This window comes from Mirounga angustirostris, unplaced genomic scaffold (assembly GCF_029215605.1).
Source record: "Mirounga angustirostris isolate CCGP_5_RB_7025 unplaced genomic scaffold, mMirAng1.0.hap1 SCAF_14, whole genome shotgun sequence".
NCBI classification, from domain to species: Eukaryota; Metazoa; Chordata; class Mammalia; order Carnivora; family Phocidae; genus Mirounga; species Mirounga angustirostris.
The window spans coordinates 88,764,313-88,792,102 of NW_026991722.1; the positions used below are offsets into that span (position 1 = coordinate 88,764,313).

General features: G+C 41.6%; 1 protein-coding gene across 12 annotated transcripts in view; it reads left to right on the forward strand.

The window, feature by feature from the left end:
* Positions 1–27,756, forward strand: part of EWSR1 (EWS RNA binding protein 1) — a 79,553-nt gene extending 51,797 nt beyond the window's left edge. For 7 of the 12 annotated variants that reach the window (XM_064578606.1, XM_045887381.3, XM_064578607.1 and 4 more), the window contains 16 exons: positions 2,369–2,405; positions 2,549–2,600; positions 3,900–4,023; positions 8,862–9,048; positions 11,058–11,225; positions 13,352–13,563; positions 14,738–14,918; positions 17,701–17,738; positions 18,274–18,306; positions 18,619–18,737; positions 24,474–24,603; positions 25,411–25,533; positions 26,016–26,178; positions 26,624–26,721; positions 27,013–27,265; positions 27,356–27,756. In XM_064578606.1, coding sequence (XP_064434676.1) covers positions 2,369–2,405; positions 2,549–2,600; positions 3,900–4,023; positions 8,862–9,048; positions 11,058–11,225; positions 13,352–13,563; positions 14,738–14,918; positions 17,701–17,738; positions 18,274–18,306; positions 18,619–18,737; positions 24,474–24,603; positions 25,411–25,533; positions 26,016–26,178; positions 26,624–26,721; positions 27,013–27,265; positions 27,356–27,395 — 1,958 coding nt within the window. In that variant the 3' untranslated portion in view covers positions 27,396–27,756. Of the gene's footprint in view, positions 1–2,368; positions 2,406–2,548; positions 2,601–3,899; positions 4,024–8,861; positions 9,049–11,057; positions 11,226–13,351; positions 13,564–14,737; positions 14,919–17,700; positions 17,739–18,273; positions 18,307–18,618; positions 18,738–24,473; positions 24,604–25,410; positions 25,534–26,015; positions 26,179–26,623; positions 26,722–27,012; positions 27,266–27,355 lie in introns of those variants that run through there. The other 5 variants (XM_045887382.3, XM_045887387.2, XR_010407445.1 and 2 more) reach the window with 4 other exon arrangements.
* The last annotated feature ends 34 nt before the right edge of the window (positions 27,757–27,790 follow it).

A 27,790-nucleotide genomic window follows, 5' to 3' on the forward strand; every position in this document is an offset into this window, starting at 1 on the left:
GTTTTTGGTTCCCACAAATTGCCCCATACTGACTTTAACTCCTGATGTAGCTTGAAGCTCTAAATCTCTACTGTCGATAATGAGTACTCTAAAGTTTCTAAAAGCCACTACTTTAGGTAATGTTAGATGTATTTTCTCTTCGTGTATATTATGTATAGGAAAGTAGAGTATATGTCCAGTTTAACAAAGAATTACAACGCAAACTCCTCTAAGTCACCACCAAGAAAGAGAACATTGCCAGCACTTTAGAGGCCCCCTGGATTGCAGCCCCTTCTTCTCAACCTGTCCTGTATTTTTAGTGAAAGTCTTCAGCTGCACATTTGGGGGTTAAAAAACAAAGCATGACTGACTGCTAAAAAATCTAACCATTGTGTAAATAACATTTTTGAGCCCATATAATGTTTGTGAGTTGTAGGTAGATAACATAAGTTTTCAGGAAACAAATTTGCTACCTCCTTTAGCCCACCACACCAGTATGGGACTAAATGGGATGGTTTCATACGGATCTGAGATCATTTGTTGTTCTGTATCAGCTTTGCCAGTTTTCTGCTTTACATAACTGTTCTTGTGTAAAAGTCCTCTTGCAAAGTTGAACTTCCATGTCAGCAATTTAGAATCATTTCTCATGAGACACCTCAGCAAAACGTAGGTTGAAATATTTTTTGATGCTTCATTTGTCTGTTTTGTAAATGCCTCATGGAAAAAGTGATTTGCATTTACTTTTTATGTGGTACATAGAAAGCAAGAGTTGTAGTGCTATTGAAAATGCCTTAAGGTTTAACCTTAAAATGCCATTAGATTGTCTTAAATCAATTTGTTCATTATACAAAACCTTTAGGCAGTTGATTTGATAATGATGAATCAGGGTTCTGAGTTAAGGATGTACAGAGGAAGGAAAGTAGTTAAGGTAGAGTGGTAGAAAGGTGAGCCTACTTCAAAAGATGGATTCAGCACAGTGCTCTCAGGCCAGGTAGACTTTGAGGCAGGCTTTGGATAGAGTGGGGGTAGAAACCCCTCCCTGAAGAGCTGAGATGTCCATTGTTGCTTTCAAATGAGGGGCTACTTTCCGATTGGAAAAGAAAGGACCCTTTTGTTCAGCACTAATGGCAGTACTGTCTTCTAGCATAGAATAAGGTATGTATTTCTTGTGGAGAGCAAAGATTGAGTAGAATTTTAAAAAATATTTTTAAAGGGGCGCCTGGGTGGCTCATATGGTTAAGTGTCCGCCTTCGCCTCAGGTCATGATCCCAGGGTCCTGGGGTTGAGCCCCACATGGGGCTCCCTGCTCAGCGGGAAGCCTGCTTCTCCCTCTTCCACTCCCCCCTGCTTGTGTTCCTGCTCTCACTATCTCTCTCTGTCAAATAAATAAAATCTTTAAAAAAAAAATACAAAAAATCCTTAAATTTTAAAATACATGTATGTTTAGTTCAGTAGTGCTGTGAAAAACGTCACCATTTTATTTTCTGTTTGTTTTCACTACTTGTATAGACACCTCAGTGGACTAGTTTTTAGTCCTTTTTTGTGCATGTTTTACATTTCATATGAAAAGGGAAATTACAGGAAAGATTAGAAAGAGAAGAGAGGGGAAGAAAAGTAAAGTTGTGGGCCTTTTTTTTTTTTTTTTAGTTGAAATCATTGTTTTAAAAAGATGTTGTTACCTAAAACCAAATTACTCCCAAAAAGATTACATGCTTTGTTCTCTGCCTTAACTCTGCTGCAATTTATGTTGTGTTTGGCTTTTGACTTACTGTAGAGATGTAGCCCTGATACAGTCAGGAAAGCCTTTAAAATACTGGATTGGGATGACTTTCTTTTTTGCCATTCCATGTCACAGCCCTGCTCTGGAATTATGGTTCGTTTTCAAAATGCTGAAGTGAGGGGGTGATAGAAAAACTAGTTTTGGGGGAGATGTAGCTACTGTTGTAACCAGTCTGATGTTAAACATTGTAATATTGTGGCATGCCTCATTTTTATATGAAGGTAAAACTTCTGTTGGTTCATCTTGTTTTCTGTTAGTCTTAGGATGATGATCATGTATTTGAAATGACAGCCTGCAGTTAAGGGGCCCGGGAGGGAATTGTGGTCATGGGAACCTTTAAAGTATCTGCCAAATCAGCTGATCTTGACCTCATTAGCTGGCACTATATTTCAAACTTTCTGAACTTTAACTGGCTTAGGCTTATTTTTTTGGTTTGGTGTTAAGAGAGAAGAGATACTCATTTGGACCTGTGTTGGCCTGTACTTCCTCTCTATAAACAGTTGAAAGAATTTATCTTCTTCCACCTGAATTTCTCCTCAGGCCCTTTTTTTTTTTTCTTCTCCTTGTCTCTGCTGACTTCACATTATTTTCTCTCCTTGTTTTCTCTAGATTACAGTACCTACAGCCAAGCGGCAGCCCAGCAGGGGTAAGTCAGTCTTTTTATAACAGTCCTTTGGGTGTGATTGATTATAATGTTTTTAGAATACTAAGCCTCCTGGAGTTGTAGAGGATTTTGTAATGGAATCTGAATGTTCTATATTCAGTTCTTGCATTTAATTTCTCTTACAGCTACAGTGCATACACCGCCCAACCCACTCAAGGATATGCACAGACCACCCAGGTAATCTTTAAGATATTTATATGTGGTTACGTCCCCAAACAAAATATTTCTGTCAGCCATTAAAACAATAGCTAGTACGGCTCTTTTTTAAAAATCGGGTAATAGAAAAGTATGACGTGCTTGTATATGTGCTACTGAAGCAAGCACTGATGTGCTTGTAATCATAAAAGTACTCAGGCGTTTTAAACTTGCACAGTGGGAGTGCCATTATAAATGACACCATCCCCAAACTGGGAGTTGCTAGCTCTCCACACCTTTCTAGTATCATCTCTCAAGTTAAGTGCCTTGCTCAGTAATTGGTCCTTCTACATATTGTATTATGTTTAAATTAATTTAATTTTACAGTGCTTCTGCAGGAGAAGGTGTTTTAGGATATTTTGCAAACAAAAAATAGCAGCGCATAGATAGGTCATTTGCCAGTGGTCACATAGTAAATGGCAGGGTCAGCTCTGTATGGCTGCCTAGCTACAGAGCTTCTGAGCCCTTTCCAGTACATGAGTTTGTGTTTAAAAGTCTAGGCCAGCAGATTTTGGAAATTAGGGTCCTAGTGTTCTCAAGACCACTTCGAATTCTGAAATGGTCCATGACTAAAATGGATACTAATAACTCTGCCATTGAAACTTTCTGGGACAGACAGAAGTGTGATGTCTCTGGCAGATCTTACATAACTGGTCATTCAAATCTAGAATGTGATCTTGCTAATAGGTGGAAGAATACCTCATTCCTTACCAGGTTTTAAGTATTACTGATGTCCAAGTTCAAAAGAAAGTTCTTGATATGTTAACCTTCAGGAGACTTGCAGTGTTCTAGTTCGTTTTCTTTGAAGTGGTGCAAATTTTTAAATTTTTATGTCAGGCTGAAAATCTGGTTTTTAGAACTAACAGATTTTAATCCCATTTTCATTTTCCTTCTCTTGGTTCGTTTTGTCTTCCTAACATTTGTTTCCAGTTGCTAAAACGGTGCTACACTAAGTGCTATAGCAATTATACACCTGTTCCATTGTTGCCCGTCCCTTGAGAGTGTCTTGTTAATCTCCTGTATAGTTAACTGGGAGTTTGCCTCATTATCTCAGGAACTTTTTTGTAGTTAGGTTTATAAAAATTTGAGTAGATTAGGTAAGGGAAAGAAGGCATTCATGATGCTGTGATCACTTGTCTGTTTTTTACAATCTTTACTAGAAAGCAGTATTTTTGTCTTTGGTTCTTCCAGTTTTTAGAGCCTTAGAAATAAGTCAGTCTGTTTTTTGGCTAAAATATAAGGTTTATATATGAACTTCTTGCATCCATTTTCTTTGAGCAGGCATATGGGCAGCAAAGTTACGGAACCTATGGACAGCCCACTGATGTCAGCTATACCCAGGCTCAGACCACTGCGACCTATGGGCAGACCGCCTATGCAACTTCTTATGGACAGCCTCCCGCTGGTAAGGCCTGCCTTGGAGAGACTTTTGGGTCATAGCCACTGGGGTGTTTGCTAAGAATCTTGTTACTTACGCTCTCAGGTGTATATTCTGTTCCATACCTTGGCATCTGAGGATCCTTTGTTCTTAGAAGGAGCTATTTTTTTTCTTTTTCTTTTTTTTTTCCTTTCCCTTATATTCTCCTGAAGGATTTCTCATAGAATGTGGGTGGGATAATTTCCTTTTAACTATTCAGTGTATCAAATAATCTTATAACAAAATGGAGAATATATAAAAGATTGTGCTAATGGTAATACTGGGTAAGAGTGAGCCTTCTTAAAGTGAGCTGCTTAAAATCAAACTGATTTTCACATCTGTTTGCTTCATCTGATAGTGTACCCTCTACTTTTTGTTTTGTGCTTTCCACAGTAGAAGGGACCAGTACAGGTTTGACTATCCTGCTCATTCTTGCATGGGAAATGCTTTCCATCTTGTCTAACCTTGTAATGTTGACCCTTTAGGTGTTTTCATCTGTTTAACCCTCAAACTTTCTAACATCACACACAACAAGGTGCTAATGGGAAATTGCTTCAGGTGCCATTCACAGATCCATGTCCTTTTCTTTATGTGATTTTGGGAAAGGTTTTGCTTTATTTTACATTATTTTGTGTCAAGCCTTAATAATAGTTGTTCACCTTCCCAAAGGTATTTCAGATGACTATTCCCCAGCTGATTCCCCCCTATTCCCTGAAGGAAAAATTGCATGAGTAGATTTATTTAGAGGAACAGACTGCCACCCTGCATGTAATGTTTGTCTCTTGGTTGGTTTCCAGTCCAGATACGTTTTATTTTCTGTTTTAAATGTTAATGAATTATTTTAATTCATAGTATGTCTTAAATAACAGCATTCCAGGGAGCTAAAAAATAAACTACTCCGAGAATTAGAATAAATTGTATCCTAATGCTAGGATTGAGTGGAGTATGTGAAAAATTTACAAGGATTTTTATGTTTAATGCTGCTATGTAACATTTTAGAATCCCTACCTTCTCCCCACCCACCCATTCCTGTCTTTATTATTATAAGAGAATATTCAATACAAAAGTCTTAAAAATGTAAAAACTTATTGTGAAACTATTTTCAGTTCCCTAAGTTATATGTAGTTTTATCTCAGAGTCTTTAGTAGGGGAAAAACCTGTATCTGTAATTTATCTCCTTGAGTGACAGTGTCCTGGATTTGATGGGCAATATTTCCTAATCTGTGTAACTAATGGATATCTCAAATAGGATGGGAAATGTTTACACTTTTACTGGTGTTAGCTGCAACTGTAGGAAAAGCTGGAGCTAGAACTATGCAGTTTGGATTTTTAGCACAGAATTTTGAAATTGTGAGACTGAACTTTACGTAGTCAAGCTATTTTCATTTTTATTAATGATTGACATATAATAATTAGTTTTAGGTATACAACCTAATGATTCCATATTTGTATATGTTGTGAAATGATTGCCACAAAAAGTCTAGTTACTACCCATTGGCACACACAGTTAACAGATTTTTTTCTTGTGGGGGGCCTGGGTGGCTCAGTCGGTTAAGCGGCTGCCTTCAGCTCAGGTCATGATCCCAGGGTCCTGGGATCAAGCCCTGCATTGGGCTCTTTGCTCAGCATTGGGCTCCTTGCCCTGCTTCTCCCTCTGCCCCTGCTGCTCTGCCTACTTGTGCTCTTACTCTCTCTGTGTGTCAAATAAATAAATAAAATCTTAAAAAAAAATTTTTTTTTCTTGCAATGAGAACATTCAAGATCTATTCTCTTATCAACTTTAAAATATACAATACGATTTATTAATTATAGTCACCATGCTGTAGGTTACATCCTTGGATGTATTTATTTTTATAATTTATTTAATAAATACTTAACTTTGTAACCAGAAGTTTGTAGCTTTTGACCACCTTCCCTCATTTTTAAGATTTTATTTATTTATTTGACAGAGAATATGCACAAGCAGGGGGAGTGGCAGGCGGAGATAGAGGGAGAAGCAGGCTCCCTGCTGAGCAGGAAACTGATGGGGAGCTGGATCCCAGGACCCTGGGATCATGACCTGAGCCAAAGGCAGACATTTAATTGACTGAGTCACCCAGGCGCCCCAACCTTCCCTCATTTTTAAAAATAAGTATCACTTGAAAATAAATAATACAGCTTAGATTAATTAAGCCTTTGGCATCTCGACCATTTTATAGGGATATGAAAAAGTCATTTATAGGAAACACGGGTCTTCTAGGTTCTCTAGAGTCCTGTGTTCTCATTGTCATTAATTGAACAAGTCCCACCATGAAGACAAAAAGGTAGGACATTCTGATACAGAAACCAGTGGCTTTGATGAGCAAGAAACTGCACTTACTAAGGACTGTTTTATGGATTTTATAGTTTATGGGGAACCATGCATACCTCCTCTAATGCTCCCATCAACCTTTGGAGTGTAGAGACTGGAATTAAACCTGGTGGGCAAACTGAGGCTGAACCAGACTAAGTTAGGACCCTCACAGGTAGTAAGTGGCTCCAAGCACACTTTTTTCCTTACTTCATGCTGTCTTTCCACATAAAAGTCACTGGGTAATTACTGAAAGGAATGTAGGGAAAAAACCCTTTTCTCTCAATAGAATTTCTTTTAATTAAGCTTTAAGAGAAAGTGGCCATATAAATCTCGTTTCATTAATTAGAATAGAAACTTTAGTTTTTACTGTTCAAGTTGAACAAAAATTTTTGTTGATTTGTGTAATGTTTATTACCTTTTTCCTTAAAGTCATCAGCACAAAGTAGATGTGTTGTCTTTTGCCGTTGATCTTTTTTATTGTCATTAAATCATTTTGCTCTGTTAATTTTTGCTCATTTGCCTGGCTGTTTGTATGGGTACTAGAGATTAATTAAAAGATTATTAATTAACCCAGTGTCTATTACCGTAATCTTTAGCACTTCAAGCCTCTAACAGCTACTGCGTAGTTTTATAATATTCAGTTATTGCTCTGATCAGTCTTTGTTGTTGCTGTTGCTTTTAATTGCCCTTGTGACTCTTATAGATGGTCTTGTCATCATGTAGGGGGGAAAAATCTGTGTGGGAGTAATAGGGTAGGTGGAATTAGATTCCAGTTAAATTTAAATAAATGAGTGCTTTATATGGGTGACATTAGGACTCTGCAAGGAACTTTTAAATTAAATAAACAGATGAGTGACATGCCAACTCAGAAAACTTCCATTGCTTGGGGCTCTCTGTTTTGTGCATTATGCTTTCATACACATTTAAACCTAGCAGTTTTGAGAAGGAAATTACTGTCTTTGTGTATAATTAATTTCAGAATTTCCCTCAAATGTTCGGAATGGAGAAAAAAAGTATTACACTCTGTGCTACAGGAGGTGACACTTTAGGTTGTACAAAGAGAAGTTGGTATTTGTTGTTGGCTAGTAAGTTGTGCGTATAGTGAGGACACTTTATTCTAACTGAAGTTACGGCCCTAAATTTTAACTAAAGCGATCTTAATTCAAGATTTGTCTTAAGTACTCAAACTCTTTTACTTTAGTGAGATGTGGACTATTTTTTGATGGATATAAATGCTGATAACTAGACCCAAGTTTTTATTGCCTGGCTGGCTTGTGTTCATTGACCATGAGAAGGGGTCAGAGAGAAGAGCCCAGCACCAGGAAAGGTTCTAACACATCTCAGAATAAGGACTCAAGTTAGGAGCTGCATTTTGTCACACTGCAAGCCCAAGTTCCAGATGAAAGGGTTTCCATCCCTGCCTGGTCTGGTAGAGGCAGGAACTAGGGAGAGAACCTACCTTGGTTTGCCTCATACCTCTGAACACAGCAGGACTTTGTGATACCTAGTTAGGGGACTAGCATGGGGCTAGCTCTAGGGTCTACTTTGAATATTTCCAAACAGGAAAAAGACCTTTTTGCTGGTGGTAGGTAAAAAAGGAATGGAGGGTGGGTAATTTGATGACAAGCGTAGACTCTTAGATGGTTTCAACATGTGAAAAACACTGACCTTTAAAAAAAAAAAAAAAAAACTGACCTTTTAAAGGTTTATTTGGGGAGTATTAAGTTTAATTAAAATCATTTACTTGAAAGGTCAAATAAGATAACGTTTGTTGGTTATATTTAAGCAAATGTAATTTGTAGTATGTTATTACTCAAGTTCCATTTCAAAATTTAGTGCTGGTAACAAGCATCTTTTTAGTTGTTACCTGAAACAAAAGTAGCAGTTCTTGGACATCTCCCACTGAAAATTAAACACATGTTTTCTGGGATTTCAGTTTCCTTTAACTAAAAATGAACTGCCCATGCTGGAATGCTCAGGACTGAAAGCAAAGTAATTTTAATGCTAAAAATACTACCTGGATCATTATTTTTAGCTATTTTAGCAATGTGTCATTGCCTTTTCCCTTTCTGGGACGTTTTATCCTGCTTGAGAGTTTTTTGGGATACTTAACTAGTTGAGGAAATTGTTAAGAAGGCCTGCTTGCAAGACCGGTATAGGATCCCCAAAAGCAGACTTTTCTCCTGTTTAATCCAGAGGGGAAGGTGCAGCAGGAACCTTGTTTTCTGTACCAACACTTCTGTAGCATACCCTGTTTCCTCCTGTTAGGTGTGATTTTAGAGCTAAAGAGAGTGCCATGCTGAAAACTGGGTACTTTTCAGACAATGCAGGCTTTAAATACTGGTTTGTTGCTACTCATACTGGAGGGGAACCTTTTAAAGGGGCTAAATATTGTGATGCTCTAAAGTAGGTGGCTTACAAATTGTTTTGTTAGCAAGTGTCTAGGCAGCTCTCTGAGGAGCCAGAAATCTGATGTCGTTCTCCTTTGTTCTAGGTTATACTACTCCAACTGCCCCCCAGGCATACAGTCAGCCTGTCCAGGGGTACGGCACTGGTGCTTACGATACCACCACTGCTACGGTTACGACCACCCAGGCCTCCTATGCAGCTCAGTCTGCTTATGGCACTCAGCCTGCTTACCCAGCCTATGGGCAGCAGCCGGCAGCCACCGCACCTGCAAGGTAAGGCCACACTCCCCTAGTTCTTACACCAGAGCACATCAGCCTGTTTCGGGAAAGAGAGCAATTACACGCACTTAGAGAATCCAGGACTTCATTCCTTTTTAATGGTTACTCTTAAATACTTACTTTCAGAGGTTGGCTATGTGCTTATAGTCATCACAGTAATGCTCTAGAACACACCACAGATACATTGTTCTCCATTTAGTAGAGAAATTGTGCCATCCAGGGGCTAAGATCAGGAAAGTCACTGGCCAGATATCTAGTTTCTAGACATTCAGTTTCAAAAGGGTGACCTTTTAGGGTAGGAGGAGACTATTACATTTACTTTACCAAACTCAGGGAAAAAAATGGAATGTGTGTTTTCCTTCACAACAGAACAACTGATTGGTTTTATTGACCTTGTAAATGGATAACAGCTTTCTCTTTGGGGAAAACGTGGCAGTTCACAATACAGAGGAGGTGGGAAGTCATATACTGGTGTCTCAGTTGAAGGAATTGACATTTTTTCTGTATTACGTAGTGGCTTGGTTATCTAAATATCACAGGCAAGTATATATTCTTAACTGGGTACCCTGCTTTGGGGTGAATATTTTGGCAAACAATTTCATACTCCATGACTAATTAGCAGGTAAACAGTATTGATTATTACTTAACAGAAGATTTCAGGTCTTTGCTTTAGGCAATGCACATAGGTGGCTTCTGCATACAATCTTGAAGGAACATTGAATTCTGATTTGAAAGAAGACTTTTTAGGGAATAAACAAGAGATCAACTTGTAACCTAGACTTTTTGCCTACTATAGAGGTAAGAACTTAGCTCTGGCAAACACTCATGAAATTACTTCTAAAGTGCACAGTGAGTAATCAGAGCTACTTGGTAGTTTACATCTACTAGACATCCTGTGCAGTAGGTAGATTAAACTGACTCACTGATTCCTCTAGGGCTCCGTTTCAGGTGACCTAGGCATTTCAGAATGTTCTCAACTATTGGAAGTCCCATTTGATGATCCATTGCAACAGTATATCCAAGCCATAGATTGGGGGGGGAGGGTTATATATTAATTGGTTTTTTATAATTTTTTGTTGTTGTTCCTTTTCTTTCCCTGATTTTTAGTCCTTACCACTTTAAAACTGTCTCATGATCAGTGTCAGCTACTCCCTTTTCCACTGGAAAGAGGGGGCTTGTGACCCATTTCAGCTCTGGAGAAACCAGTACTTCCACATCCTATCTGGTTTGCCTGCTCATTCTTGGCGGTTTGCTTAAAATAGCTCACTTTATTACAGTCTTGTTGCGAACTCTTAGGGCTAAGAGGTAATAGAAAACCCTGGGGGTTTTTGTTTTGTTTTTTCCTTTGAGACTGGGATTGGTTTTCATTATTTAATATTTCCCAGTTCATCCAAGCATTCCTGGGAGCTGGGGTTGGGAGGGGGTGGTTCCCTCCCCTACTCTGGTATTTCCATTATGGAGACTTTCAGGCAAGGTTGGATTTATATGTGGCAGTCCAAATTAGGAAATGTATTTTCAGGTCTGTTTTAATGAGAAATTTAAACTCACAGTAATCCAAATTTATAAATGCCATGAACTTATATAAATGTTACTCTAACGTGACACTTTTGCATTATTGTTAAGGTTTCTTATCTGTCTTCCAACAGTCCTTTTTGGGGGGGGGGGAAAAAGCATTTTCTTCCCTAACAAACAACCTCCCCTCCCAGATCACTTAAATTGGCAATAGAAAATACTGTAACTGCCTTTGATAGCTGCTAATGTGGAACGAGTGGAACATGTTGGTATCTCATCTGTGGATGTGATTAATTCTCCCCCTTTCTTAGAAGTGTTCTCTTTCAGCAAATACAGTTGGACCGAGACTGGGTTTGATATAATTCAGTTGACAATTGTATTTACTTCCAAGCTCAATCCTAACATTGCACGTTGCTCAGAGGTTATAGAGGTCTTACCCAGGAGTTCTATGGTTGAGGGAAAAAGTCTTACTTTTTTATTTCTCCTTTTAGACCGCAGGATGGTAACAAACCCGCTGAGACTAGTCAACCTCAATCTAGCACAGGGGGTTACAACCAGCCCAGCCTAGGATATGGACAGAGTAACTACAGTTATCCCCAGGTACCTGGGAGCTACCCCATGCAGCCAGTCACAGCACCACCATCTTATCCTCCTACCAGGTCAGTATCTTTGTTCTCATGGCCAGTGAGCTAGTAGAATAACAGTTTTTTTTTTCAGGCTGTTGACCAGCTTGCTTCTTCCTCAGGTGAAACAGGTTATCTGACTTTCCCAGTGATGAGCCTTGACCACACATTAAAACTTCAGTCTTAGGTTCCTGTAGCAGTACCTGGCAGTCAGTAACTTTTTTCTCTAAACACAAACAACATTTTTACCATTCTAGGTTCTTCCTTTTAATTTTGCTCTTTTAGTTAATTCAGATGGATGAGAAACAGAAGTATATGAAAGCAGGTAAACCCAATCATAGAAGCCACCTCCTCCAATGCAGTTAGGATGGGTAAAGTGGAAGACATGAAAAAGAAAAGAAAGAAAGAAACTTCATTTTAATCATTTCATATTTAACTTAACTTGGAGGTCCATTCATACACAACTCTTTCAAAATTTTATTTATTTATTTGACAGAGAGCACAAGCAGGGGAGAGGGAGAGACAGGCTCCCTGCTAAGCAGGGAGCCCAATGCAGGGCTCGATCCCAGGACCCTGGGATCATGATCTCAGCCAAAGGCAGATGCTTAACCAACTGAGCCACCCAGGTGCCCCCATGCACAGGTCTTTTAATGATTGGGCCAGGGCCTTTCATCTACAGATTTATTCTGCACTCTGTCTTACATGTTAACCACCCCAGCAGCTACGGTGTCTCATTTGGGTTTCTTGTAAAGTGGAGGAAGAACTGCAAGTTTTCGGGCGCCTGGGTGGCTCAGTTGGTTAAGCGACTGCCTTCGGCTCAGGTCATGATCCTGGAGTCCCGGGATCGAGTCCCGCATCGGGCTCCCTGCTCGGCAGGGAGTCTGCTTCTCCCTCTGACCCTCCTCCCTCTCATGCTCTCATTCTCTCTGTCTCAAATAAATAAATAAAATCTTTAAAAAAAAAAAAAAAAAAGAACTGCAAGTTTTCTCACTCATACTTAATTAGAAGCAAGTTTTCAAATGAACTGTCTGAATTGTGTCCTAAAGTGTTAACTTAGTTTTGCTAGAGGTAGCACTTCCCTTTTTTGCACTCAGTTTCATTGGTTTTCGCATGAAAGTGCCCCAGGTGTGAACAGGTTTGGGAACAAAATACAGTTGGCCGGGTACGTGTACAGTGTGGAGTAGCAGTGGGCAGGGCTTACAGCAGTTCTTCCACAGAGCCCGCCTGTGCTGCTGAGGGTAGTAGCCCTGGCCAGTTGAGTAGGTACACTCTGTGAAGAGAGGCTCCTGAGTCTGTACAGCCACGTTGGGGAATATGAGAGAGGCTTAGTTTAGTAGTACTTTTAAATATGATGTCTTTTTTAATTTTCATTACCATAGTTCATTTAAAGTTTAATAGCAGTTCTTTTAATTAAGCTTTATTTCTATGTAAGAAAGGTATCATTGGTTAGTTTCTCTGCCTGGGGTTGACATGTCGAAAGATGAAGATCCACTGAATACTCTAGTACGGTGCCATGATTCTGAAGTTACCTTATCCATCTTTTCTTCATTAAGATTTCATAGATGATCAGGCATGTCTGAAAGTTACAGATGATCAAGCATGTCTGGAAGTTTGAAACTGTATACAGTATATAGCGAAACAATTTGAAACTTGAACAGACGTCAAGAGAAAATTGCCATGTTTGTGTGGCCACACACACACACCGGGCAGCCTTGTACCTTCAGAACAGTCACTGTCATGATTGACGGGAATTGTTGGGAGACAGGCTTAGAACTGCCATGCTTAACTGCCTCCTTTTCCTCCGTGGCTTTCCCACTGAGTACACATGCACATATTCTTCCCTTAATGCAGGAACACCAAACTCCCAAATTTGCCTTGAATTTAATTGAAAACTATGGTTTTAAGGAGGTGGGAGGTAAAAGAGAAGACTCTAAGGGTTGTATAATGTATAGATTGGTTTTCAGTAGTTTTCCCCTCCTTTGCATTTAAAGCTGTATTCTGAATACAAAAATATTTGCTTATTTTAAATTCAGACTGTTGATATGTAGAAAGTGTGTTTTTAAGGATTTCTATGTCATATGCTATGAATGTCTCTTATATTTAGGGGGCTTGAAGAAATAACAAGCCTCTCCTTCCTAAAAAGCTTTTTTTCTTTCTTTCAGCTACTCCTCTACACAGCCGACTAGTTATGATCAGAGCAGTTACTCTCAGCAGAACACCTATGGGCAGCCGAGCAGCTATGGACAGCAGAGTAGCTATGGTCAACAAAGCAGCTATGGGCAGCAGCCGCCCACTAGTTATCCCCCCCAAACTGGATCCTACAGCCAGGCTCCAAGTCAATATAGCCAACAGAGCAGCAGCTACGGGCAGCAGAGTGAGTTGCTAAGAGAGAAAACCAAATAAGAATGATTATGTTTGGAGTTTCTGAACATGGGGAAATGGTCTTTACCGTTGTTTAGTTTTGGACTCTGGGGCATCTTTAGGACATAACATCCTGGCTAACCACTTGGATGTCCCACTAAAGACATGAGTGCTTTTCTCCAATTTAATTGTTAGTATGCCTTGCCAAAAAGAAAAGAGAGTTTCTAACTGACCAGAGAAAACATTTTAAGACGCCAGCCTTGCTCTCTTTAAGGAGGTTATATACACTGAGTGAAGCTGGCACTCCTGTGGCCTGCCCACCCCAACTCATTAAAAGGACGTGAGCAGATAGCTGTTGGGAGACTAGTGCAATTTTGATAGTCAAGTAAATGCTATATTTTGGTTTGGGGGTTTTTTTTTACATCTATAAAGCAAAAAAAAAAAAGTCCTTCTCATAGAACACTTAGTTTCACATGGAGAAGTAACCAAAAACTCAAAACTGTATTCACAATTTAATTTTTACCTGGATAGTTGTTTTTTAATGAAACTCCATCCATGGGTATGTTTCATTATGGCTATGAGATGAGTAGTGCTTCTTGATGGAGCCCAAGCTTCAGCAACATACTAAAGCCCTAAGAAACCTGCCCCTGGTTTTTGTTTTTGGGTTTTTTTTTTAAGATTTTATTTATTTATTTGACAGAGACACAGCGAGAGAGGGAACACAAGCAGGGGGAGTGGGGGAGGGAGAAGTAGGCTTCCCACTGAGCAGGGAGCCCGATGTGGGGCTCGGTGCCAGGACCCTGGGATCATGACCTGAGCCGAAGGCAGATGCTTAACGACTGAGCCACCCAGGCGCCCCATGGTTTTTGTTTCTTGAGAGTAGTTTAAAGAAGTAGCTTTTGGAGGCATCCTAGGATACAAAACCCTGTAAACTGTTGACCTGAGGGCTTTTTTTCTTATTTGGGTGGTTTATTCTAGGCTAACTGTAAGATTACTTCAGCTTTGATGAACCAGCAGTTTTGGTTAAACTTAAAAGACCCTACTTTTAGAGGTGCTTTGTTAGGTTTAAAGAAGATGGTGCCTTGGTTAGTACCTTGCAATTGAGCATTCTGTGTTTCCAGGAGAAAGTACGACAGGCAATGGTTCAAATGCTGGTCCATGGCTTACAGATGTGACTCTTTCCTCAGGTTCATTCCGACAGGACCACCCCAGTAGCATGGGTGTTTATGGGCAGGAGTCTGGAGGATTTTCCGGACCAGGAGAGAACCGGAGCATGAGTGGCCCTGATAACCGGGGCAGGGGAAGAGGGGGATTTGATCGTGGAGGCATGAGCAGAGGTGGGCGGGGAGGAGGACGCGGTGGAATGGGGTAAGAGCAAACCTTTTCTCCTTTTACCTAATTTTGTTTCATCCATAGGATTTTCAATGGAAAGAAGGGACTGAAAGACATAAGAAATTTATTTCTACATTTCCATGGACAATCTGTTGAGCCCAGGCCATCTTCTAAAACATGGAAATGTCATCTTTGTGGCATAGATTAAGTGGCAGTTCGCTTTTTTCCCTGCCAATCTACTTGGTTGGGTTGGGGAGAACAAAGAATGGTTTTGAAACTAGAGCTTTCAGTTCCCTTCATGGTTTCCAGAGGTCAAAGCCTCTGTGGGTAATAGACTCGGGATGGAACACACACAACCCTTCTAACACCCCTAGGTTTTTTAACTAATTGCCTCTGAATGGTTGTCTTGAAATACCTGGTGTATATATACTGCAGAAAAGGAATGCAGCTGTTTTCCACAATGTTTGTCCCCAACTTCTGTTTGTATTTGGAATTGTTGAACGTAATGATGAAGATCTTGGTCCCCTAACTCCTGAACTATGGCCTGAGGTGCACCTGGTACACAGAAAAGTCTAATAGCTTTTTGCAGAGTAATGTAAATAATTACAGGATCACTCCCTGTTGGAGATTTTGAGAAGTCTAAATCGGTTTGACCATTTTGATTGATGGCACAATCTGGTTTAGAAAACTTTGTTTAGATCAATAGCATAACCCTGCTACCTGTGCCTGCCCCTCCCCTCCCTTCTCCCACCCCTTTTTCCCCTTCTGGTGTCTGTACTTTGATGAAGGTGAGGTATAATGTTGGTGGTTAACATAATCCAGAAGGTTTAGTTCTGTGTGTGTTCTGTCCCTATATAAACTAGTAAAAAAAAAAAAAAAGTTATGCAGAATGTTATACATATTATGTATAAATTGGATTTGGTGCCACTGTTCAAGGAAAAATTGGGTAGGGTTTCTTTTTTTTATATAGAAATGGCCTTCAAAATTAGATAAAAAGTTGATCTTTAATTTTTGTGTTCTCAAATTTGTATCCTTTTGAAAGATAACTGATTGAAAATGCAGTTCTGCATATTCTGCATAACTTAAAAGTCTTTGGTGAAATCTTTATTGGAAGAAAGTTACTTGATAACACACAAAAATTGATGAACAATTTGGTATTAAGTAAAATCAGTCTGATTTGGAGAATGTCATTCCATTATAAAGGTTTCACTTCTTTATGGATGTTTTAAAATAGACGTAGACACTTGAAATTACTATCATCACGTCTCCTCCAATCACCTAGAATTCTTAGTATTTTCCAATTGCAAAACCAATTTCAAGTTCATTCATTTTAATACTCCAGAAGTGATAATTCTACTAATTTTGCTAGACTTTGCTAGTAGAGGGATCCCCTCTTTCTGAAGAAGTCTCCTGGAGCCATAGAAAAAAAAAAGTCATGGCTTTCCCACAGGTTTTTCAACTGACTGTGAGGCAGTCGGTTGGATCCCTTGGGGACAGGACGGGGGCATTCTCCCCTCCCCTCTTTTTCACTCTGGTGTGGTGATGGTTTTCAGTGTCTTCTGCAGGTAAGGCACTCAATGTTGTTAACATGCCCTTTTTCATTGCCTCAGTATTTTGATATTTTCATTGGCTGTTAAACGTGGAAACTTTTTAACATGCTTTGTCGCATTTATATGCTACAGGTTACAAAGTGAGAGCCTTGTATACACTTCAATACTTAAAAAGTACCCGTACTCAGTACTCAGCCGGCAGCATAATGAAAAGTGGGACTAGACACGGTGTCCATATGGAGAGGAAAAATATACATAGAATATTTTTAACAAAATGTATTCATTGTATAAATGGAATCCTTCTGTAACTTTGGTAACTGCATACTTGTTATTTGGTAATGAACCAGAGGAGGTATAATACTCTAGAATTGTATAACATTAAAGTGTAAACTTTTGTGTTTAAAGAGAGAGAACATTTTATGGTGTGTACTTTTAAAAAGGAAACAAAGCTGCATGCAACAGCTTGAAAATTGTATATTCAGGTATTAAAGGTGCAATACTGGTTAGAAAAAGCTCAGGGCCTCCCACTGAGGAGCTGCCTTTATTTAATCTTAAAGGAAAAATTAAAAAGGCCCTTCATATTCCCTCCCCCTGTTTTTACAATATGTAAAGCAGTCATTTTATACTGCTGTCGTCACTGTTCTCAACTGATGTGTCTATAAAGTTGCACCCCCAGTCCGTTGAGCCTTGGTATTTGTTGTAAATTCTCCTTTCACAGCGATTGTTAAATCCATTAGTGCCCTGAATTGTATGGCTTTATGCTGAAGATTGGCTGGATGCGTCCTCTGATGTGTGTTGTAGGCGTTTAGTGTGGTTGTCTCCTGCTTTATTATACTGTGACTTGTTAGGAAGCCTCACTTGGCTCTCTCCCCTAGGAGAGGTTGAGGGTGCACCTTTATGAACATGGAAAGCAGTTGCCCCAGCTTGCTACTCCTCTCTACAACAAGCTCTCCCTGTTTTTCAGCTGATGGGGTGGGTGTTTGGGATCGATTTCCCCCCCCCAATTTGCCAAGTATTGCACTATTAATACCAGCCCCCGAAATGAAAGGAACCAACCACACTGGTGTGTACAATCAGACAAGCAAGGTTGTATATAAAGGAAATTTGAGCAAGCTGCCCTGAAGAAAGGCATAGTGACGAGATGAGAGAGATGCATTGTTTGGAGATGTGTTTAGCCAGTGCCCTTCTCCCCCACGAGCCCCCCCAAGGCTCAGAGCGGTACTGGCTTTTAAAGGGAAAGGCCTTCATTTCTTCGTTTATCCCCCCAGCAGCGCTGGAGAGCGAGGTGGCTTCAATAAGCCTGGTGGTAAGTTTTTGAGTATTACCATGGATAGTGTTTAAAAAAATGCAGTCAGTTTTTAGAAAACTATAATTTTTTATTAGTTTCATAAGCGGTTTAAAAATGATCTATACAAAGAGACTAATGGGTACTGCCGGCATTGTCTTAGGGGTAATAAGGTTAACCTATGGTTACAAAACAAAGGGTAACTTGAAGTATTGAGCAACTGCTTCTGTAATATGGGGGAGAATACGTTTTTTAAATTTGGTTTGTTTGGAGGAAAAATTTTGACTTAAATTTAACACTAATTTGGCACATAAGCATTGAGAGTGTATTTGGTTAATGGTTTAAAAGCAAACCAGCAAAGAAAAAAAAGCAAAACCCTAGCAAATCTTTCACAAATGTTAAAGGGGCACTGCTCCATTTTAGCAGTGCGGGTCATTTTGAATTTAATGACGCCCCATCAAACGGTGGTATAGTAGATAGCTATGTGTGTTTGTAAGGTTTATAGCTTGCAAGACGTGCACTAATAGTGTTTTATGTGATCTTTCCTGGTTGGCAGGACCCATGGACGAAGGACCAGATCTTGATCTAGGTAATTCTGAATTCTTGAATTTTGTATCATGCTTTATAAATGAACAGCACCGAAGTAAGTGCATGCTAGAGCTCAGCAGCCTGGTAGATCAGTGTGACATTCTTGCTTTTAGAAGCAGTTTAGGGCTCCCTTTATCGTGAGCAACTACTCATAATAGCCTTAGACAAAGGAGGCCACAAGTGCCATGGCATTCTTGTTAGTGTGGCTGGTAGTTCTCTTAGCTTTGTAGTAATTACCAGTGAGCAGTAGTGACTAGTGGGTTAATCAGCCCCTGTAGATACAGGATAATAACTCCTTTCTTTTCTCTGTAAGGCCCACCTGTAGATCCAGATGAAGACTCTGACAACAGTGCAATTTATGTGCAAGGCTTAAATGACAATGTGACTCTAGATGATCTGGCAGACTTCTTTAAGCAGTGTGGAGTTGTTAAGGTAAGTAAAAGCATAACCATGTGAGTTGGCAGATCTTCCAAATCAGCAGGCATTTTAAAGAGATGATGATTAGAGTTTCTGAAGATCTGACCTGCTTCTGAAGTTGCCTGACCTTTCTTTCTGGGCATATTGTGGTTTGTTCCTTAAAATACCAAAACAACAAAAAGAAAACCTTTCTTTTTTTTTTGTAGAAAAATGCTAAATATGGTTGGGTATACTTAACAATTCCGTCCTTTATAATTGTCAGCTAATTGTAAGAATACTTACAGGGACACTTTTTTGTGAAATACGGATTACAACATACAGTTTTTAAAATAGTGAACATTAACATTTTTTTCTTTCCCAATTTTATCCCTTCTCCGCACGCCCATCCCGAATTGTACCATTTCTTTTCATGGATGGACACTCAGTAATGGTTTGTTTCCTATAATTTTGGAGAATGTTTATTAAACACTACAATAAGGCAGCGCTATTCTAGGATATACTGGAAACGAACAGATAGGAACCCTTGGAGTTAAACATGGGTTCTTCGTTAGGTGGGGATAACTAAGAGAAACAAGGGTTTTGAGAAGGGGGTTCCAGGGTCCTCAGGTCAGAAACTCAAAAAGTTTGGGAATCCTGTATTTTATTTATAAATAGTCACAAGTTATTCATATATTCTCTAATAGACAGTTGGGTTATTTCTAAGTTTGTGAACGTTCTTACATCTCCTGGGGCACAGTGCCGTAGTGTCTCTGTGTGTGTACAGTTGGTTCTTGTTATTTGCAGTAGTTCTGTAAAGTCTCTGCAAAGACTGAATTAGTGGATTCTGAACCACTGCTTCTCAGGCAAGTGTGTGAACGGATACATACATCTCACATACATTATAATTCTAAATTTTAAAAACAACTCCCTCTGGTAGATCTGTTTTCTCTTACAAAGAGAAAATGAGGTTCTGAAGTGTTTGGTGATTTGCATGAGTGGCATACAGATTCATCCAGCTGGCCCCAGGGACAGAATTTCTTGCACTACACAGTCTCCATCCCCTGGTCATCTCTAAAGAGAGCTGGACTGAGGGGGGGGGGGGCGGGCAGTGTGTCTCATTTGAGCTCGATTGGAACACGTGCATCAGACAACTTAAATTTTTGCCACTCTGTACATGTCCATGAGTAACCACAAAAGTACCACAAGTATTGAATTTGGACTTAAAATTTTTAGTGAGTAGGCAAATTTGCGGATAGTGAATCTATAAGTAATGAGGATCGACTGTACCCAGGTGTAAAATTGCTGGTTCTTAGGTTGTGTGCGTGTTTAACTAATTAGTATGGCTGAGCAACTTAGTGGATGGCACCAGCATTCCTGAGACCACATTCACCACCTCTTCACTGCTACTGGGAATCACCTGAATTTTTAAATTAATGCCAATCTGCTGGAAGAAAATGGAAACGTGGTGGTTTTTTTTGTTAAGATTTTATCTATTTGAGAGAATGAGCACGAGCAGGGGGAGGGGCAGAGGGAGAGGGACAAGCAGACTCCCCACTAAGTGTGGAGCCCTATGCAGGGCTCCATCCCAGGACCCTGAAATCATGACCTGAAGTCAGACGCTTAACCGAGCCACCCAAGGGCCTGGCAAATGTCGTTTTAATATCCTTTTCCCTGTTTGCTAATGATGTTTGGTATTTTTGTTTTGGGTGGTGGTGGTTGCTTTTTTTTTTTTTTTTTTAAGATTTTTATTTATTTGGGGCGCCTGGGTGGCTCAGTCGTTAGGCGTCTGCCTTCGGCTCGGGTCATGATCCCAGGGTCCTGGGATCGAGCCGCACATCGGGCTCCCTGCTCCGCGGGAAGCTTGTTTCTCCCTCTGCCACTCCCCCTGCTTGCGTTCCCTCTCTCGCTGTGTCTCTGTCAAATAAATAAAAATTTTTTTTTTTTTTTTTTTTAAGGTTTTATTTATTTGACAGAGACACAGCGAGAGAGGGAACGCAAGCAGGGGGAGTGGCAGAGGGAGAAGCAGGCTTCCCGCGGAGCAGGGAGCCTGATGTGGGGCTCGATCCCAGGACCCTGGGATCATGACCCGAGCCGAAGGCAGACGCCTAACGACTGAGCCACCCAGGCGCCCCACTTTAATTTTTTTTTTTAAATTTAAATTCAGTTAGCCAACATAGAGTACATCATTAATTTTAGATGTAACGTTAGTTCAGTAATTTATAAGTTGTGTGTAACACCCAGTGCTCATCACACCACCTGTCCTCCTTAATGCCCGTCAGTCATCCTGTTAATAATGTTCTAATTACATGCTGTCTTCTATGAAATGCCTGTTAGTCTTGTACTCAGTCTTCATTGGGTTATCATTTGTTGTTTTACATATAGTTCTTTAAAGAATTTTTTTTTTTAATTTAATTTTACTTTATTTTTGAGAGAGAGCAGGGAGTAGGGGCAGAGGGAGGAGGAGAGAATCCCAAGCAGGAGCCCAATGAGGGGCTTGATCTCACAACCCTGAGATATGACCTGAGCCAAAATCAAGAGTCAGACACTTAACTGACTGAGCCACCAAGGCGCCCCTACATACAGTTCTTTATGTTCTCTGAAGGCTGATCCTTGTCTGATACTGCACATGTATTCTCCCAGTTTCTAACTCCTTTTCTTTTGACGAGTAGAAGAAGCTATTGATGTAATTGAACTTATCGGTCTTGTCCTTACTGGTTTGTGTCTATTTGTAATACAAGACCTTCTGTTCCAGCAACATTTATTGAAGGATCCATCCTTTCCTTGATGATACATACTTAATCTATCACTTAAAATTCCACCCGTACCTGGATATATTTCTTTTTTCTTTTTCTTTTTCTTCTTTTTTTTTGTAAAGATTTTACTTATTTATTTTAGAGACAGAGCACAAGAGGGGGGAGGGTCAGAGGGAGAAGCAGACTCCCTGCTGAGCAGGGAGCCCGATGCGGGACTCGATCCCAGGACCCTGGGATCATGACCTGAGCCGAAGGCAGTCGCTTAACCAACTGAGCCACCCAGGCGCTCTCTTTTTTCTTTTTCAAGATTTTATTTATTTGACAAAACAAGCAGGGGGGAGCAGCAGAGGTAGAGAGAGAAGCAGGCTCTCCACTGAACAGGGAGGCCAGTGCGGGGCTTGATCCCAGGACTCTGGGATCATGACCTGGACTGAAGGCAGATGCTCCACCTAATGAGCCACCCAGGGGCCCCCCCCCTTTTTAAGATTTTATGTATTTATTTGATGGGGCAGGGGGTTGGATCTATTTGTAATGGTCTTGTGTACTTGAGTTACTTTGTATGATTCTGCACTAATAGCACAGCTGTTTTTATGCTAATTCTTGATATCTGTAATAAAGCAAATTCTTCTGTTTTGTTCTTTTTCCTCAGGAATGCTTTGCTATTTACACCTTGTTCTTCTATATACATTTTAGAATTCTACTTACGAAGTTCTTTAAAAACCACAACTGGGTGTTTATGGAATCTATAAGATAGTTTGAGGAGAACTGACATTTTTATAACACTGAGTAGTTTAAGGACGCCTGGGTGGCTCAGTTGGTTAAGCGACTGCCTTCAGCTCAGGTCATGATCCTGGAGTCCTGGGATCGAGTCCCGCATCGGGCTCCCTGCTCAGCAGGGAGTCTGCTTCTCCCTCTGACCCTCCTCCCTCTCAGGCTATCTGTCTCTCATTCTCTCTCTCGCAAATAAATAAAAAATCTTAAAAAAATAAAAAATTAAAAAAAAAAAAAACTGAGTAGTTTTTTCCATGAATATCATATGCGCATTTACTTAGGTCTTTAGTAAAGACCATCTCCTTAAAGGTTTTGCAAGTCTTTATTATTAGTTTTTGTTTTTTGTTTTTAAAGATTTTATCTGGGGCACCTGGGTGGCTCAATCGGTTAAGCGACTGCCTTCGGCTCAGGTCATGATCCTGGAGCCCCATGATTGAGTCCCAAATCGGGCTCCCTGCTCAGTGATGAGTCTGCTTCTCCCTCTGATCGTCCCCCCCCTCTCATGCGCTCTTGCTCACTCTCTCATTCTCAAAGTCTTAAAAAAAAAAAAAAAAAATTTTGTTGGTGGGGAGCACGAGCTGGGAGAAGGGCAGAGGGAGAGGGAGAAGCAAGCAAGCAGGCTTCCCAATGAGCAAGGAGTGCTACGTGAGGCTCGATCCCAGGACCTGGAGGTCATGACCCAAGCCAAAGCAGACGCTTAACTGCCTGAGCCGCCCAGCCCCAGTCTTTATTAGTTTTATTTTTTTAGATTTTTAGTTGTTATTGTGAATGGTCTTTTTCAAATGACATTTGTGGTGGTTACAACTATACAGAAATAGATTTGATTTTGGTAGAGCATAGGAGATGCATAATGAAGGTTTCTCTCTACTTGTGATGTATATAGTATGTTGTTTATTCAGGTATGTGTGGGTTTTTTCCCCTGGTTAAGAAAGTAGCATATAGGGCGCCTGGGTGGCTCAGTCGTTAAGCGTCTGCCTTCGGCTCAGGTCATGATCTCAGGGTCCTGGGATCGAGCCCCACATCGGACTCCCTGCTCGGCGGGAAGCCTGCTTGTCCCTCTCCCACTCCCCCTGCTTGTGTTCCTGCTCTCGCTATGTCTCCCTCTGTCAAATAAATAAATAAAATCTTTAAAAAAAAAAAAAAAAAAAAGGAAGTAGCATATACTGTCAGTTTTGTAAAATGAAATTTTAAAAACACATAGCCCCATCATTCGTACCACTATTTTGCCATATTTCTTTTCAGTCTGTATATGTCCTTTATAAAAACATAAGTATTAGTATGTATATCTTATAAATGTTAGCTTTAAAAAAAAAAAGACGCCCTGTAAATCAATACTCTCAGGTATCACTAGGTGTTATATAAACAACATGTATAAATTAGACTTTGATCATATGCACTTTTAATGCAGAAAACAAATGAAGCCATATTCTTCTTTTTTTAAGATTTTGAGAGAGAGAACAAGTAGAGGGGAGGGGCAGGGGGAGAGGGAGGAGCAGACTCCCTGCTGAGCAGGGAGCCCAATGCGGGGCTCAGTCCCAGGACCCTGAGATCATGACCCGAGCCTAAGGCAGACACTCAACCGACGGAGCCACCCAGGTGCCCCGAAGCCATATTCTATAGTGTGGCTCCTGAATTCAAGCCAGTTGGATCTGGTGTTCAGCTGAAAAGCTATGGTGTGTTCTACCTGTGGAGGAAAAATTGGCTGTGTTAGGCTTAAGGATGCTTCTAGCACACTCACAACCCTGTATACTGTACTTACTGATGTAAGGGTGATTTTCACTTTATGCTAGACTGGCTTGTGTGATGGCATCAAAGCCTGACTGCCTCATAAGAGGCGGCTATTGTCACTGGGAGTCTGTTAGTGTGGGCACAGAAAATGTTGGGGCAGGTGCAAGGACACCAGGAGATGACAACTAGGGAAGCAGTGGGAACCGTACTGTTCACTTACACACTTTGGAACTTTAGGCCTGTTTTGGTTTTCATGACACCTACACCTAAGAGGAAAAAATCACCTAAGTATATATTTGTTGTGCAATTTAGGAAATAAGGCATGCTTAGTTCCACTATTCAGAGATAAACTAACGTCCTACTGAATGTGTCTATGAAAAATTACTACTTTTGGCAATTTAGGGGACTTTTCTGAATTTCACGTGGACTTTTCCCCCAAAAAGCAGTGTTTCTGGTCACAGCCTGACTGTGCTATTTTTTTTTTTTTTTTTTTCCTGACTGTGCTATTTTATGTGCCTAGATGAACAAGAGAACCGGACAACCCATGATCCATATCTACTTGGACAAGGAAACAGGAAAGCCCAAAGGTGATGCTACAGTGTCCTATGAAGACCCACCAACTGCCAAGGCTGCTGTGGAGTGGTTTGATGGTAGGAGCCCCACAGTCAACAGGGGGTGCTCACTGGGGCACATGAAGGGTCTTGTAGCAAATGTTGCCCATGTCAACCTGCTTGCTTATGTATGTAATTCTGTTAGAATATCATTCTCCGAAGTGGTTTTGGGGACAAGGGACAGGTACACGTGGCAGAAAGGAGGAACTTGAGAGCCATAGGAGCGGGAGACTGGAGGAGGAGCACCGGCTGGCTGTTGGGAAGCAGTGTGCCTGGCTCCCTTCTGCCATGGGAGGGCCCCATTGCTGGCCCTGGGTTAGGAGATCCCTTATTTTGAGTCATTATTACAAATCCATCTTGCCTAAAATTGTAAATACTTCTCTAAGCATGGGCAGAAGGTACAGATCACCGCACAAAAATCCAGTATACATTTGAGTTTAAATATATCCATATTTGGCCTTGGCATTGATTCTGGAACTTTCCTGCAGACAAAGTCAACTTGAAAGTGTCAAGGGACAGGTCTGGCTCTCATATCCTGGCCACTCTGTACTGTACTCCTGTCCCTACTGCTCACCCTTTGTGGGGCAAGGGTGCCAGTGCACTCGGCCTTCCCCTGGCTTCCCTCCCTAGGGTGCAGGGGTTTTGACGTATCTTTTGACAATGTTTTGTGGCCTTACTGGTGAAGATCTTCGAGAAGGTTGTGGATGGGGCACATGCTACCATGGGGGTGGTTGAGAGTGACGGTGTGGTGGAGTCGGGGAGCTAGGAGTGGTCTAGCCTTGCCCAGTCCCTCAAAGATGGAAGAGTTGCAAGTTGGGAGTAATTGGTGCTGTTCTCTTGATCCAGGGAAAGATTTTCAAGGGAGCAAACTTAAGGTTTCTCTTGCTCGGAAGAAGCCTCCGATGAACAGCATGCGGGGTGGTATGCCTCCCCGTGAGGGCAGAGGGATGCCGCCGCCACTTCGTGGAGGTATTTACCAGACATCTTTCCTGAGCTGCTTTTGTGTTGCTGTCAATGTTTTTTTACGCTTGTCTTTGAGAAACTTGATTTCTAGAGTGTAGACAAGCCCATTAGAAATAAAAAGGCATGTAAAATCAATACTGAACCACTGAATGCTGACAGTTAAAAGTTTGCAGGACTGAAAGAAGAGAAGAACAGGTTTCTTGGTTAGGGGGGCTGGAGTGCCTGGCTGTCAACCCCGGGCTGCCATTTATTTACTCTGCTTGGGTATCTCTGTCTGCATGAGAATGCCCGTTCTGTACAGGTTGTGGGAGCGAACTAAAGTAATGTGCACAGGAGGCGTGCAGCTGGGTCCTTGAGCCTGCAGAAATGTCTGCGGCAAATGAAGGGACGGTGACAGCTGTGATCTGTATGAATTCCCTTAATGATAGAGATTTCCTCTGCAGCAAATCTAATGCTATACAGAGGTGACTGGCTCTTTCTTATTGCAGGTCCAGGGGGCCCAGGAGGTCCTGGGGGCCCCATGGGTCGTATGGGAGGCCGTGGAGGAGACAGAGGTGGCTTTCCCCCAAGAGGGCCTCGGGGTTCCCGAGGGAACCCATCCGGAGGAGGAAATGTCCAGCACCGAGCTGGAGACTGGCAGTGCCCCAATCCGTATGTACTTCTCTTGACAAATTGAGACCCTACACTAGTGAAGTCACTCTCTGTCCCACCCGTTCCCATTGTGGAGAGGAGGACTGCTGGATTCTTTGTCTTGTCTCGAGGAGTATAATGATGACCCGGATTCATGGGGTGGGTGGGTGGGTGGCCTAATCAGTCCATCTTCAGAGCCTTCTGAAGGAAGTCATGATCCCACTGGATTCCTGGGGTCCACGTGTACATACAGGGTTGTGCATTTTCTGGATCCTCCACCGGTCTTTCGGGGTGCATTGCTGCATGAGGCTGTGGCTCTAAAGCCATTTTCTGTCAGCGGATCCTCTTAATGGTGTTTGACCAGGCTCCAGGGTTTGTGCTGGCGGAATACGGTGTGTGCTTGCTCACGTTTGCTTAACTGCCTTAGCTCGGTTAGCGATTTCTGTTGTGATGTAATTTTATGCAGGGGGTGTGGAAACCAGAACTTCGCCTGGAGAACAGAATGCAACCAGTGTAAGGCCCCGAAGCCCGAAGGCTTCCTTCCACCACCCTTTCCACCCCCGGGTAGGTACAGGTTTTGGGCGCATCCCCTCAGCATCTTGGTTCTAAACCTCTCTTGTTGCCTTGGTGGGCTTGGTAAACAACTGCCGTCCACTGCTCACAGCCAGGTCGGTGTCCCAGGAAGTGTAGTCTTGGCGCTGGAGCTCCTGAGATTCCATCTTCTGTTCTAAAGTGTGCCCCAGAGATGCAGACCGAGTAAAGCGTCTGCTTTGTGTCTGCTCTGGGAGAAGGCAGCAGATCCTGAGCAGCCACTCGTCCTCCCCGTCTTGCTGCTGATCTGTCCTTTTCCTTCAGGTGGTGACCGTGGCAGAGGCGGCCCTGGTGGCATGCGGGGCGGAAGAGGCGGCCTCATGGACCGCGGTGGTCCCGGTGGGATGTTCAGAGGTGGCCGTGGTGGAGACAGAGGGGGCTTCCGTGGTGGCCGGGGCATGGACCGAGGTGGCTTTGGTGGAGGAAGACGGGGCGGCCCTGGTGGGCCCCCTGGACCTTTGATGGAACAGATGGGAGGAAGAAGAGGCGGGCGCGGAGGACCTGGAAAGATGGATAAGTACGTGATGGTGCAGGCTTGGGGCGGGCTCTGGTGGGAAGCTCCCTCTCCTTTGCCCCTTTTCACCCCTCACCCCTTTTGGCCCTGCAGAGGCGAGCACCGTCAGGAACGCAGAGACCGGCCCTACTAGACGCAGAGACCCCGCAGAGCTGCATTGACTACCAGATTTATTTTTTAAACCAGAAAATGTTTTAAATTTATAATTCCATATTTATAATGTTGGCCACAACATTATGATTATTCCTTGTCTGTACTTTAGTATTTTTCACCATTTGTGAAGAAACATTAAAACAAGTTAAATGGTAGTGTGCCGAGTTTTTTTTCCTTCTTTTAAAGATGGTTGTTTAACTAAGACTAAACAATGGGAACCCCTTGTGAGCATGCTCAGTATCATTGTGGAGAACCAAGAGGGCCTCTAACTGTAACAATGTTCATGGTTGTGATGTTTTTTTTTTTTTTTAAATAAAATTCCAAATGTTTATAAACAGTCATCCTTCTCGGCCTCTGTTGCACAGTCGCTGCGAG